The sequence below is a fragment of the Naegleria fowleri genome (genome assembly GCF_008403515.1).
Source record: "Naegleria fowleri strain ATCC 30894 chromosome Unknown tig48, whole genome shotgun sequence".
NCBI lineage: Eukaryota > Heterolobosea > Eutetramitea > Acrasida > Naegleriidae > Naegleria > Naegleria fowleri.
In genome coordinates, this window is record NW_025407980.1 from 418,144 (window position 1) to 431,841 (window position 13,698).

The window sequence follows — 13,698 nt, forward strand, 5'->3', positions numbered from 1 at the left end:
GGTTTGATTAAATTTTATTAATTTCTCCAAAGATGAGAACTCTCTTTCCCAACCGATCAGAAAGTGTTTGTTGCACATATTGCTGGTATTCTTTGGTTTGTCGTTTCAACTTTTCCAACGTTGGTTGCTGCTTCTTAATCGAGGTATTAAGAGTGATACGTTGAGAATCTACGGATTCTAAATTGGATCTCACTTTGCTCATAATTTCAACTTTTTGTGTCAGTGATTGTACTAAACGTTCCACAAACTTCTTTGAAGTCTTGATGAGAACAAGTTGTTTGAAGTGTGGATTGTTAAGTGTAGAAATAATGTTAGAAACCACTTTTTTAAATTGAGATAGCTCATCCTTTGTGAGTGACTTGATCGATTGAGGAGCATTTCTGAAAATGTCTGCTTCCAATGTTGAATTTCGAGAAGTTTCAATAAGTCTTTGCTGGATAAAGGCATAGAGTTGGAAAATATTACTTGAAAATCGTGCTCGTACATCCTCTGAATCGAGGAATGACTTCATCTTCATCTCTGCTACTGCTCGATTGTTCTTTTCATTAACACTGGTATCTACCTGTGAATTATCTGTCATCGTGTCATTCATCGAAAATCCTTGGTCTGTACTAAAGTCTCCAAAATCAATTTCTAACTCTTTCTCTTGCACCACATCATCGAATTTGATTTCAACTTCCTTGTTTTCCTCAATGTTGGTATCCCACTTAATTTCCAAATTGTTATTATCTGTTGAAAAATCACCAAAATCAATTTCTGGTTCTTTTTCAGCACTACTCTGTTGCTTAGATTCTTCTTCTTTTAACAGCTTATTAATTAAGTTTTGTACTTTGTCTTCATCAAACTGAGGCAATTCTTCTTTGTTAAAAGACTTCCAATCATAAAGTGACAAACTTGGAATGGTTCCATTGTACTGAGCATCAATGTTGGAAAATATAAAATTCAAAAGAGGCTCAGAGCACTTTTGCTTGTTAATAAATAATGTAAATTGCTCATAATAGTCGACTGCTTTCTTAAATACAGGATCTCGGCATGAGTCAATAATTTTTTCGTAAAGTGATGGTAATTCAAGCACTGCTTTCTTGATTTCTTCTTCAATGTCGACACCGACGCTACTTCCCAAAGAAGCAAATTCAATAATTCTGTCAACCTTTTCCTTATTAATTGAAAGTTTTTCGCAAGCCTCTGCAAATTCTCTTTTTGTTAACTCGAGTGATCTCTTCCAGTCTTCTTCTTTCTTATCAAGACTTTCTAATTGGTTTCGTAATGTCAAGAGAGAGCTAGCCACTGCTGGTATTTCATACTTTACATTTTGGGTCATGTATCCAGACAGTTCAGCCAAGTGAATGGATCTACTTTCATATGATTGTAATACGTGCTTCCACAATTTGAGTCGTTTGGAGCCTCCAACCAAGCCAAACAAAAACCCACTTCCTTCGGAGGCGTCTGCTTTTTCCAAAACCTGCACAATTTGTTTGGTCAAAAAGTAATCAATACGAGACACTTCATCTTGTTCCTGGGACTCTCTTGCTTCTTGTCTAATTCTTGCAATTAATTCTGTTACTGGCTGTTCCTTCTCCTTTTGAGTGTCTTTCAACTCTTCATGTCTTGATATCATTTCATTCCAAGCGTGTTTGATATATGCTCTAATTTGCTTCAAAGGTTTTACATAATCGGAAGGAAGAAAGCTTCTATCCACTAACCAATCTTTCAACTTTTCATAATTAATATCAATTGTTTCAATCGGAGTGTATTGTTGTTTTTGCTGAGTTGGTTGTTGTGTTTGATTGATTGTAAATTCTTCTTCTTGTTGCTGATCATTTCGAATCCCAGCTGCAGGTGTTGGAGTTATTGGTTGCTTTTGATCCGATGCTGAAGCCTCTTCTTCAAAACTGAACATTTTTTAGTTTCCTTTAATATATCGAGTGATGATGAATCCTCTCGTCCATTAACATGTTCGAGAATGAAAAGAGGAGATAATTCAAAAGTTCTTCTTGACCATGATCAAAGAGCACCCCAATGTTGAAGTTGTATAGTGTTCTGAAGAGCACTTTCATATCACACGAAGAAAAATGCTCACATCGGATCAAGGACACACCTCTTCGGAGAACAACAACAACAGCCATGATGGAGAGGATCATCATGGACCAATAAGATCAACAGATATTTCTTCGTCAGTAGTACCCTCATTATCATCAATGATGGGTGGTGGAAGTACTGATCTTCAATCATCATCAAGATCAAACAATGGGCGAGGAAATCCACAATCCTCATCATTATCGGATGGAGGAGGTCATGTTAATTCATCATCAAATACTGATGAGGAAGGACATCACAGCTACGTGAAACGATCCTCTTCAAAATATGACTTTGTCAAAGTCCGAGTCGGATTAGAAAATCACTACTACATTCTTTCTCGGTTCATTGTGAGCAGAATTTTGACCGTTATTCAAGTCAAGTACAAAGACTCAATTAAAATTGCGTTGGAATTGAAAAAGACACTTGTGGATTTGAATTTATTGAACATTCCTCAAGAAGAATTAGAGAAACAATTGTTTGATATTATGAGAAAATATGGTTACGGAGATCAAACAATTACACGATACAAGCTCATGTCTCTGTTCCATCACAAACGTATACCTTTACTGATTTTAGTATTTGGAACAGGCTGTGTTGGTAAAAGTACACTTGCCACTCAGTTAGGAGAGAGATTGAATACTCCCAATGTTGTACAAACCGATGTGGTTTTAGATCTCATCAATTCGTTTAATTTACATAGCAGCAAGAATGCCAAATCTTATGAAAAACAAATTCCAGTTTGGTTTTCGAAATTTCCAGACAAGAAATCCTTTTTAACACAATACAAGGAGCAATGTGTATTTATGAAAAAAGCACTACAAGGGGATATTGAAAAGTGTTTTGGCGACGGAAAATCATTGATCATTGAGGGAAGTCACATCGATCCAGAAATTTATAAGGACATGTTTGAAACTTACATTTCAAACGATAATCAAACAGAAAAGAAGGAAGGTATTATAATCCCGTTCTTCATATCTGTCTCTAACAAGGAAGAACATGAGCTATTTTTCGAGCAATGGCTTTCAAAACGAGAGCATGATATTAATGACAGTCGTACTCATACATTAGGAGCCAATTTTGAAGAAAAGCTTCAGACTCTCTCTGAAAACTTTCAGTACATGCAAGAATATTATGAAGAAAGTACTAGAAATATGCCTTACATCCATAAGGTGGTCATCAATCATAGAAGACTTGACGAAACACTGGATGCTCTGCACAATTATGTGTTAGATAGAATCTTCTCTGTTGTTGAAAAGATCAAAGAATAAATCTGTTCATGAACACAAGGAATGAAAACAAACTTTTGAACAATTTTATAAGGGCGATCATATTTCATAAAACCATTAAGAGTCAATTTCACATGAAAATCGATGCCAGTAAAATACCATTCAAATTAAATAGATTTAAATAGATACTCTTTTTACCATGTCTTAGGGATGGGAAAATCGAAAAAGTGACGCATCTTCTCTTTTTTAATCCTGATAATTGCCACTCATTATCACTTGCAAGAATTTTCATTCGAAGGCTGTCAAGATAGAAGCCATGATCCTCACAAAATTCCTTGGTTGTTGGTTATGGTTTGTGAGTCACATAAATTGCTTCTTCATTAAGTTAGGATCTTTCATGCCAGTTATATTACGAGATCAGTTTACAGCCCAAGATTTACAATGCCTCTCATTGGAGACACAAATTGTTTTGTTGAAACTTGCATGTTTCCAAGTGAAGGTATGCTATTCCCATTTACCAATCTATAGGATTGATAATGTGTTCTTCTCAAATTAATTTTCCAATACATAATAAGAGAATAGATTAATGACAAAATAATTCCAATTCCAAGCCATTTTAAAATTCCTTTCACTGTCTTGGGAACATAAACTGTAATAGTTTTGAATTTCAATAAATTTTTATCCAAATCTTTCCTAAACATGCTTGACGTTTCGTTTGATCCAACAGAAAATTCTAATTCATCCAAATGTTTCAAACACACTTGTTCAAAAAGGAAAGCAAAATAGGATTCGTTTGGTCCATCCAATTTCATCTGATTGATGATATTATTGTACTCCAAATATTTGAAGAGACTCCTAAACATCACTTACATCTTCTTCTTTCATGTTAGCAATCAAATTCAATAATTGATTCAGTGGTTCTGTTCTAAATTTCCGATCTAGCCATTGTTTTCTATGTTTAAGGAGTGCAAACATGGATCGTATCATATTTCGTCCTCCATCATCACTAATGTGATGATACAAGATTCCGAATTATCGATGGTTTGAAAAAAGATCAAATCTTAGCTTCCGAAATTAATATGTTCTCAAACCATTTCAAACCAACCTTTCATTTCCACTCGTCATTTCAATCACATGTTTTGCTGTTTTTCCGAGAGGTTTTTGAACATTTCTTCTACTACTGCTCCGATTGGAGAGGGTCAGAGATGATCTTCGAGAAGACATTTTTTTCAATTAGAAAAAATTATTATTATTATTATTCATTAGATGAATCTTGACACAAATTGAAAAGTCATTATCCACAAGACTCTATTCGTTCATAGAGAATCAAAAAAACTTGTACTTACCTATTCTTAATCACTACTCAAAAATACAGTTCTAAATAAACAGAGAGTCGCTCGAACTCTTGAAATCCATAGATGGCAACCATTTTTCAAAATCGCTAAAAACAGAACTGTCTCTTGGCATCCTGTCACACCAAAACTTTCAAAAAAAATTATCCAATCACCACCACCACAGAGAGTCTCGTCTACTTCTCATCACTTACTCATCATATTACAATGTCTTCTTCTTCATTCATTCCTGATTTCATCATTGACTTTGGAAGTTTTACTACAAAATATGGACTTCCAAGTGATGAAATTCCTTTCGAATTTCACACCATTGTTGGACAATATGAAATGCAAGGATTCTCGGGAATGTCCAAAATCTCTTGCGGAACAAAAGTACTGCAAGAAAAGTCAATTGGAAACTTTCGATTAAAAACATTGAGTCCAATGGTGTCTCGTGGAGTTTTTAATGGAGAATCCACACTCAATATGGAAACGTTGTGTCATCAAGCATTTCGTTCATTGTACACGTTGCAAGATGCCAAATATTCTGAACAGAGTTTGAGAGAGAAAAAGTTGAATGTGACATTGGCTGCTGTTCAGTCGCAACATCATGTGAGAAATCTCACACAATTAATATTTGAAAAGTTTGGAATTTCTAGTTTGCAATTTTTCACTCCAACTGAAAATATTGAAAGAGTGTTGATTGATAATTCAAAGACAGCAAGCCATACTTGTGGTGAGCATTATATTCTTGAAATGGGACATGGAATTACTCAATTGGCAAAATTGAAATCAAATTCTCCAGTTTGTCACATTCCACTCGGAGGAATGGACATTACCAAATACATCAAAGAACATTTAACAAATGGAGCAGAAGAAAGTATTTTGAAACTCACAGAATTGAAAGAACAAAATTGTCATTGCTCTCCTGTACCATCCTCAAACCTTCATTCTCCAGAAAATGTCTTTTCACAAGCTCCAGAAGTTCTCTTTTCCTCCAATCCACAACAACAAGACACACTCGTTTCGACCATTCACAAGTACATTTCCTCTCACCAAGAAGAATTCACTCATGAAGATCCCAATGTTCACATGACTACCATTCATTTAAGTGGAGGATCTTCCTTATTGAAAGGTCTTAAAGAACGATTAGAGTTTGAATTAAATCAGAATTTTGATAAAGCCTCTTTCAAAGGTTGGATTAAAGTGAAACACAACAAGATGGGAAAAGATTCTAGTTTCTTTGGAGCTTGTAAGAGAGTGAAGGAGAATGATCCATCTTCTAGAGATCAAGCTTGTTCACTTTCTGAATATAAGGAAAAGGGAATGGAGAGAGTGATGGCAGAAAATTACAAACATCTCTTTGCCAAGTGAAAGGACTCTCTCTTGTGGATACTTTTCTTATTGTAAATAAAAGACTTCCAGGAATATTCCATTTGAATCGACGAGTTCTTTCTCTTAGGATGACCACAAATTTGAGATACATTTGGATTTAAAACTTAAGGTTTGTGAACTTTGGTGGTCTTGAAAAAGGTCCATTGATGCCTTTCATGCCCATTCATTTTGATTACAATAAAAATTCTCTTCCAATTTTAAACAATTATTATAATTTTGTGCTGTCAAAAATCAAGAAAAAATGAGTGAAAGTGCCAAAAGTCAGAAGGCTTATGCCACGCTTGCTGTTGTCACACAGTTGGTAATGGCACTACTTTCATTGACAGCTGGTATATTTGCCATCGTTATTTATGCTCTTCCTCAACATCATGAAAAGAATCTCGAAATTCAATGTCCAATTGATCGGTATGTGAAATATTATTTCCAACAATAATTGATCTCGGAATTTGTTTCACACATTCTCACCACCACCACGTGATGTGTGGACAACATCAACATCCAAAATTTCACAACAACTCTTCTCTCCTCACATGTGATCTATTTTCACACATCAAATTGATAATGTACATTCACATTTCAGTATTCAAATTTTCACTCTAGTATTTGGTGTCTCGGAATTGTGTTGTTTTGCATTGGCTGTTCTTTCTCCTTTAATTTACTTGATTGAAGTTCGTTTAAGAGAGGGCTTCCATCCTGGACTCGTTTCTCAATGTTTGATTGTTTTGAGAGTTTTACTTGGATTTGTTTCTGCTGGATTTTTAATTAAGAACGCTCACTCGTTTTATACAAGTTTGTGTGTAAGTTATCATGTGTGAAATTATATTCATGAAATGTGTTCAAATGAATATGTACTTACTGGTTTTCAATTTTCCAATTATGGAAATTTCAATTTCTGTTTATTGAACTTTTATTATTGATTCTGTTATTGGATTGAAATTTCTTTTTCATTATTATTGAAATGATACATCATTCTACCACTCATTATTCAAAAGAATATCGAGTTAGCCACCAGAACTGAATACAGTGCCATGCTAATTACTGGATTGTGCATTGTTAGTATCTTTCTCTTGATTGTGGTTGCCATCTTTGTCTTGTTCCTCATTTATGGATGTTTCACCATGCAATCTCAGGAAGAATCTGCAAGTCGTATACTCCCAAATTCATCCAAATATGATCCAGTACAAGATGAGGACTTTATCGAACAAGAGGAGCATGATCATCATGATGCTGCTGTTGATGTTTCAACCGAAGACTCTAAACGTGAGAGTAATATTCGAATCAACCGAAATACTGATGGTCAATAGTTGATGATGAATATTATGCTTGTACAACATTGGTGTGTGTTTTTTGTATATATTAAATAAACAAATGAGTAACCACTTCTGGCGAAGGAGCATGTCAATAGTTGCTTAATATTTCAAGCAAAGAGATGATTCATAATTTCAAGAGAAAAGATTTGCTGGACCTACCTCTATGGATGTCATTACGGAAAGTAGGAGACCATTATTTCATTAATTAAGGCATGTGGAGCAATGAAACTATTTCAAGAACATGAAGGCAATGTGAGAGCTTACTTGGAGAGTGGCACTTCTTATGATGTTAAGAATGGAGCTAAAGAGTTTTGTTCTTTTCAAAAACGTCTCAAAAAAATATTTCGAAAAAAATGCTGAAAAGTTTCTTGGCTACCAACTCGCTTCTGATGAAGAGAATTTCATCATCACCAGCAGTATCTACAACAACAATAGCATCATCATTCACCAATACTCATCATATTTCACCCTATCTTTCAATGTGTTCCTCTCTTACACAACAACAAGTCAGAGAAAGAAAAAAGCAAACAGTCAGAAGAAAGCTGCCATCCGACAAGGAAGTCTTTGATAAATTTCTTGAAGGTCCAAAAGAAAAGTACTTGAATCCTCCAAGAAAAGTCAAAGATACATCAAGGAACGCTCTCCGCCCAGCTACTTTTGAAATCCTCATCATTAAAGATAACAAACTTACATTTGCCGGAGAGGTAGTGAGAATGAAATCAAGCAAAGCATGGAGATATTTGGCCTCGAACCCACCAAAGGCTGTAATGAACACACCTGAAAATAGAGAAAAGTACAAACATTTACTAGCTAATCCAGAGGAGCTCGCTCAAAAACGAGAGGTCTTTAACAGAAGATATATTTTACAACGTTGTGTCATCAAAATGTGGAGAAAGACCGAAGGAGGAAATATGAAATATTATTGGCCAATTACAAAACGTGATATTGTCAATTATATTTGGTGTGTTCATCATTTGGCTCTAAGAGAAGAGGACATTACTTTCCCTGGAGAACAACGAAACAATCCAAGCTCCTATCATCCAATTCAGGTGCCTGGATATTATTGTTTACATGCTGATTTGCACGATGGACAAGATCCGGTACTTTTGAGATTGTACTTACCACTTAATGATAAGGCCAAGACACATCGTGGAAATTCACTAATTGGCTACAAGTAATTTTGAACGGGATGCTACATTTAATTGTTCTACGTAACTTTTACAATTATTAAAACATCAACTTTCATGGTGACAAAATTCCCAGGTTTGTACGTGAGTCACATGTTCAAAGTATAAGGAAAGTATCATCAGCTTGTGTTCAGGAAAACAAAGATTCATTGACCTTTACATAAAAAATGTCCAGCTCGTCGAACGGCCGAGATTCATCCCAAGAGCCGTCTGCAAGTCAACAAGCTTCGACATCATCAACAACAAGTACACCCATCCAGATCATCAACTCACCACCGATGGACGAAGGAGATGATGATGACTATGCCTTTTCTGTTGTGAGCCGTCACGGAAGTATCAGTGAGAACAACAAACTTGATTCTCCAACTAATTTTCAAAACACCTCCCAAGATCAAGCCTTTCTAACAACAACAAGAAATCCTGAAACAATACGAGAGGATGATGAAGAGGCCGCAGCCTTCTCACAAATTATTTATAACGAAGAAGATAGCACTGCCACGAGTGAGGATCCATACGCAGTGAACGGAGCTATAAAACCCGAATTGAATGATGAGGAAAAGGACTTACAAACAGGTGTCTCTCGTTCCGAAGGATTATCCGAGTCATCATCAACAACGGATGCTGTTGAGGATGAGAACAATGATGAAGGAAGTAACTATAAAACCTCATCACCAAAAACTCCGTTTTCAAAGAATGAATTGATTAGCATGGAGAGCAGTAATAGCTCATCACCAGCTAGTGTGGATTTCCCCATTTCATCAATTATAATCAACAATTCAAAATATTCAGACAGCAATGCAAACATTACAATCATTCGGGAGGAAAAACCAAAATATATGAAACATTCAGACGAAGATCAAACACAAGAAAGATGGAAACAGCACCAAAAACACATTTTCATATTGAGCGAGGCAGGTAAACCAATATTTTCTAGGTATGGAGATGAAAATCAATTGAATACCATCATGAGTTTTTTCTTGGGAATAGTTTCAATTGTTTCAAAGGAAGGAGGAACTGTGAGAACTGTGAATTGTGGGAAATTGAGATTTATTTATGTTTTGAAAGGGTCATTATACTTAGTTTCAGCCTGTCGAACCTCAGAGTCCAATAAGGAGATTGCTAAACAGCTCGAAACAATTTACGAACAACTCGTATTCATTCTCACATCGAAAAACATTCAAGACATTTTACAAAAACGCTCCAATTTCGACCTTAGAAATTTATTGGGCGGTACAGACAAAATTATTTACTCTCTCATTAATCGAATGAGTAATTCTTTTGATTTTTCTTTTGATACTACTCATGTATTGAGGCTACCGAAATCACTACGAGGTCAGATTGGTGATATTATGATGAAGAATAGAGTACAGACCAAACTCATGTTTTCTCTCATGATTTGTGATAATATGCTTATTCACATGATTAGAAATAAGAAGTATAACATGCAAACCAAAGATTTATTATTGCTAATGAATTTTGTAGGATCAGCACACTCGTCCATGAAAAGTAGTGAAACATGGACGCCAATTTGTTTACCAGGTCTTTCAGAAACACAATATGTGTACGGATATATTTATTATTTTACGGAGAATTGGTGCTATGTCATGATATGCACAAGCACAGAGTCATTCTTCGATTGTCAAGAGTCTCAAACGCACACTGTACAAGATTTATTACAAACAGAATGTTTTCCCACAGTAGTTAATGCATCCAAGTCACCCTATCCGACACTTCCAGAAATATTTAATCAAAAATCTCCTCTTTTGCAATCACCACCTGTAACCATCGATGATCCGTCACTTCCTCAATCCTATGTCCGTCACTTCTCTTGCAGAATTAAGAGTACTGGACAATCATTTAGCCAAACCATTTCTTCCAAATTCGCTCCTCCTTATCACACCAAGAAAGAACGCAAAAGACTTTTGAGATTGTACAAATTGACAAGAGAAAAGCTCGAAGAAATACCACAAAAAAGCATTGGCTCTCAAGTAAGGACATATGTCGGAACCACACCATATGAATCTATAATGGGCTTATGGTCTGGAAATCTTGAAATTTATGCTTCGTTTTCTCTTCTAACCTCCAAAACTGACATGCTCAATGCCTGTGAAGTCATCAAAGCATGGGTCAAGAAAGAAGAGAACTCACTATTTATCCCCAACATTCAGACATTCTAATTCTCTGTGTGTGACACTAAACATCTCAACCTATTGCAATTTTTAAATCTCATTATTTGTGTTCACTTTGTTTTGCCCGGTTCAACTGACTGTCAAGAGTGTTGACTTGGCTTCTCGCACGTGCATGCAAATACCCATTCCCATTCGACTTCCATATTAAATTTAACCCAAAAAAATGTTGAAAACGACATCAACAGCAAACAATGATCGTTGTTTGACAAACTCACATCAGACGAGAACAACCCGACGGAAACACAAATTCCAAATACCCAGTAGTGGATGGATGATCATCATCGCCATGTTGGCTACTACTATTCTATTCCCTTCAAGCTATTCGGAGGCTAGTTCATCATCGGCAGCGTCCATGCTCAAGAGGAATAACAATTTTGTGAGAGTGATTGAAAAGTACAAGTATTTGCAAAAGTCATTGCAATTATCGGGAATGAAAAAGAAGGATGAGATGGAATTTTCAAGTGATTCTAATCAACGGAAAACATCCATCTATGAAGATATTTCAAATGTCTTTGATACAATCTATCAAAATATTTCATCTTATGAATACGGAATAGTAGTGGTTATTAATAAGCAGGGAAATGTTTTATTCTCAAAATCATATGGAACAAAAGAACCTTATGGCTCATCATCTAAAAACAGCAGCTATTTGGATGATATATTTGCAATTTCGGAAGTTTCTTCGTCGTTTACTGCCACCGCAATGCTACATTTAAGAGAGAGAGGAATTTTAGGTGATAACTTTGACAAGTTAGACGCAAATCTCTATCTGCCAGATAGTTTGAAGTTCAAGCCGGAAATTATTGGTAATTATGGCTCAGTGCTGGGTCACCCTGTAATATCATCAAATGACACTGTCACAATCGGATCGTTATTGACTCACACAACTGGTCTTGACAGTAGGTTGGTTGGATCATGCTCAAGATCAAAAGTTCACGAAGCAGAAGAGAGATCATCTGAGTTTTTGCTGAATTATTTGCAAAGTATGCGTGTTCCTCGAATAAGAAAATATGACTTTGTTTCTTCATTCTCTCATATTGGATATTCAATACTGGGTCTCATTTTGGAAAAAGCAACCGGAGAGAAATTTCATGAATATGTGACAAAGCATATTTTGCGTCCAATGAACACGAGTCACACATACATGAGATATTCGACGAAACATGTTGGCGAAAAACAAAGCTTTGTATTGCCTATTGTACCATCTACTAATTTAGAATCTCTACAAGGTTCTCCTCAAACGGTATATGACGTAATTCCTAATTACTGCTGGTATGCTCCTGGAATATTTAACTCTGTAGGAATGTATTCTACTCCCAGAGACATTGCAAAATGGGTTCTTACACATTTGAACTATGGAGAAATATTCCCATCTGAGCTAGACCCTACAGTTCAAAAACAGCGACTTTTCTCTGAAGAAACTGCTAAAATCATGTACTCTGAACATTTTAGATCACATCCTAATTGTTCGATTACAACAGCATATGGTTGGAATATCGAAAAGAAGCCTGATGTGAAATACTTGACAAGTAGCGGTGTTTTTATGGAGCCATTTTATACCAGAATTGGAGTATTTCATGAACATGACTTGGGTATTGCAATTTTAGCAAGAGGCATTGATACCAAGTGGGAACTTGGATTTGACATGTTTGTCGATAAGATTGTTGACACGATTCCATGCAAGGACCGAAAATCTCCGCTTGACAAGATTTACGTCGATAATGACTTGGGAATGTGTGTATTTGCATTGGAAATTAAGTCACTTCCTAAATTTTCTGATGATTTTAATTATATTGCCAAGTACAGGTAAGTTAGTGCAATGCAATTCATTCACATCAGCTGCCTCACACTCCCAGTGGTTGCTATGTAATGCACGAGTACGAACACACGACTTGGTTAAAATTTAAGAAGGAATTCTTAAAGAAAATTTGTGTCTCTGTTGAAGATAATCACTTGTACATTTCAACAGGAAATAGTGATATTGAATTTATTGCGTTGGAAATGCCAGGAAGAACCTTGCAAAATGATCCTCTCTTTATTACAGGAATCAAGGATGGAGATTATGTAATTATTGCAGATGGTTTCTCAGATATTTCTTTTGAATTTATTGAAGGTCAAGATGAAGCAGCATACATGACTCTGAGTAGTGTGCCATTTGAACGTGCAACACCTGTCAATTTTTATTCATTACTTCTCATGTTAGGGTTCTCCTTCCTTATTTGTTTTTCATTTTCGTTTTTACACTTATCTTTTTGCATTTACACATTTAGAGAACATACTGCCATGCAAAAGAAGAGGAAAGCTTCAATTTTAATTAATAGAGTTGCCTCTTTGCAGAGACCATTGGCACCACTTTCAAGCACTAATTCACAACAATCCGTGCAGGATGCAGACGTTATTGGAATTGATGAAGAGGGAAGAAAACTTTTATATTCTTATGAAGATGATGAAGAAGCCATGTCAAATAATTCTCTTACAGGAACATCTCAATCGACTCGAATTTATAGATTTATTCAAGTCAAGACCGTCATTGACGGCATTGCCATCTTTTTAATGACTTGCACCTCTCTCAATAATGTCATTGCACTCATTGGAATTGTCATGAATTATTCATTATTCAATCAGACAAAACTATTTAGCCAGAATGAATATGGAATCAAATTCTTCCTCTTCGAGTGCCAATTAGGTGTCTTGTTTGATGCTGCTTCCATATTGGCACTCATTGCAATGTTCATTGTTCAGTTAATTCATCCAAAAGGAAAGAGTCGACGAGTGTGGTTATGGGTGGTTATGTACATTATTTCAACCTTTATTCACTTGATATGGCTGGCATTTTGTCTCTATTTTAACTGGTTTGGCACAGAGTATACAACTGTGTGATTCATTTTCCAATCATAATTGGGATATGAATTCCAGTTTAGAGAAAAAATTAGGTGATGGATCGAGTGAAAAGGTTTTAATTGGAAGACTTAAAAAAAATG

At 35.7% G+C, this 13,698-nt stretch overlaps 8 protein-coding genes across 8 annotated transcripts; 6 read left to right on the forward strand and 2 right to left on the reverse strand.

The window, feature by feature from the left end:
• Nucleotides 1–7: 7 nt before the first annotated feature.
• Nucleotides 8–1,900, reverse strand: FDP41_005875 (uncharacterized protein; the record flags this gene model as incomplete). The annotated part of the gene is made up of 1 exon (XM_044709447.1): nucleotides 8–1,900. The coding sequence occupies one exon, from the start codon at nucleotides 1,898–1,900 to the stop codon at nucleotides 8–10; it is 1,893 nt and encodes a 630-aa protein (XP_044559835.1).
• Nucleotides 1,901–2,072: 172 nt separating this feature from the next.
• Nucleotides 2,073–3,347, forward strand: FDP41_005876 (uncharacterized protein; the record flags this gene model as incomplete). Its single annotated transcript, XM_044709448.1, has 1 exon — nucleotides 2,073–3,347. One exon carries the CDS (start codon nucleotides 2,073–2,075, stop codon nucleotides 3,345–3,347), a length of 1,275 nt encoding a protein of 424 aa, XP_044559836.1.
• Nucleotides 3,348–3,727: 380 nt separating this feature from the next.
• FDP41_005877 (uncharacterized protein) lies at nucleotides 3,728–4,529 on the reverse strand (the record flags this gene model as incomplete). The annotated part of the gene is made up of 3 exons (XM_044709449.1): nucleotides 3,728–4,117; nucleotides 4,176–4,311; nucleotides 4,411–4,529. The coding sequence occupies 3 exons, from the start codon at nucleotides 4,527–4,529 to the stop codon at nucleotides 3,728–3,730; spliced, it is 645 nt and encodes a 214-aa protein (XP_044559837.1).
• A 335-nt stretch (nucleotides 4,530–4,864) lies between these two features.
• FDP41_005878 (uncharacterized protein) lies at nucleotides 4,865–6,010 on the forward strand (the record flags this gene model as incomplete). Its single annotated transcript, XM_044709450.1, has 1 exon — nucleotides 4,865–6,010. The coding sequence occupies one exon, from the start codon at nucleotides 4,865–4,867 to the stop codon at nucleotides 6,008–6,010; it is 1,146 nt and encodes a 381-aa protein (XP_044559838.1).
• Nucleotides 6,011–6,272: 262 nt separating this feature from the next.
• FDP41_005879 (uncharacterized protein) lies at nucleotides 6,273–7,335 on the forward strand (the record flags this gene model as incomplete). Its single annotated transcript, XM_044709451.1, has 3 exons — nucleotides 6,273–6,436; nucleotides 6,612–6,828; nucleotides 7,024–7,335. The coding sequence occupies 3 exons, from the start codon at nucleotides 6,273–6,275 to the stop codon at nucleotides 7,333–7,335; spliced, it is 693 nt and encodes a 230-aa protein (XP_044559839.1).
• A 359-nt stretch (nucleotides 7,336–7,694) lies between these two features.
• FDP41_005880 (uncharacterized protein) lies at nucleotides 7,695–8,519 on the forward strand (the record flags this gene model as incomplete). Its single annotated transcript, XM_044709453.1, has 1 exon — nucleotides 7,695–8,519. One exon carries the CDS (start codon nucleotides 7,695–7,697, stop codon nucleotides 8,517–8,519), a length of 825 nt encoding a protein of 274 aa, XP_044559840.1.
• Nucleotides 8,520–8,695: 176 nt separating this feature from the next.
• On the forward strand, nucleotides 8,696–10,705 carry FDP41_005881 (uncharacterized protein; the record flags this gene model as incomplete). The annotated part of the gene is made up of 1 exon (XM_044709454.1): nucleotides 8,696–10,705. The coding sequence occupies one exon, from the start codon at nucleotides 8,696–8,698 to the stop codon at nucleotides 10,703–10,705; it is 2,010 nt and encodes a 669-aa protein (XP_044559841.1).
• A 298-nt stretch (nucleotides 10,706–11,003) lies between these two features.
• Nucleotides 11,004–13,597, forward strand: FDP41_005882 (uncharacterized protein; the record flags this gene model as incomplete). The annotated part of the gene is made up of 2 exons (XM_044709455.1): nucleotides 11,004–12,523; nucleotides 12,574–13,597. 2 exons carry the CDS (start codon nucleotides 11,004–11,006, stop codon nucleotides 13,595–13,597), a joined length of 2,544 nt encoding a protein of 847 aa, XP_044559842.1.
• Nucleotides 13,598–13,698: the final 101 nt, after the last annotated feature.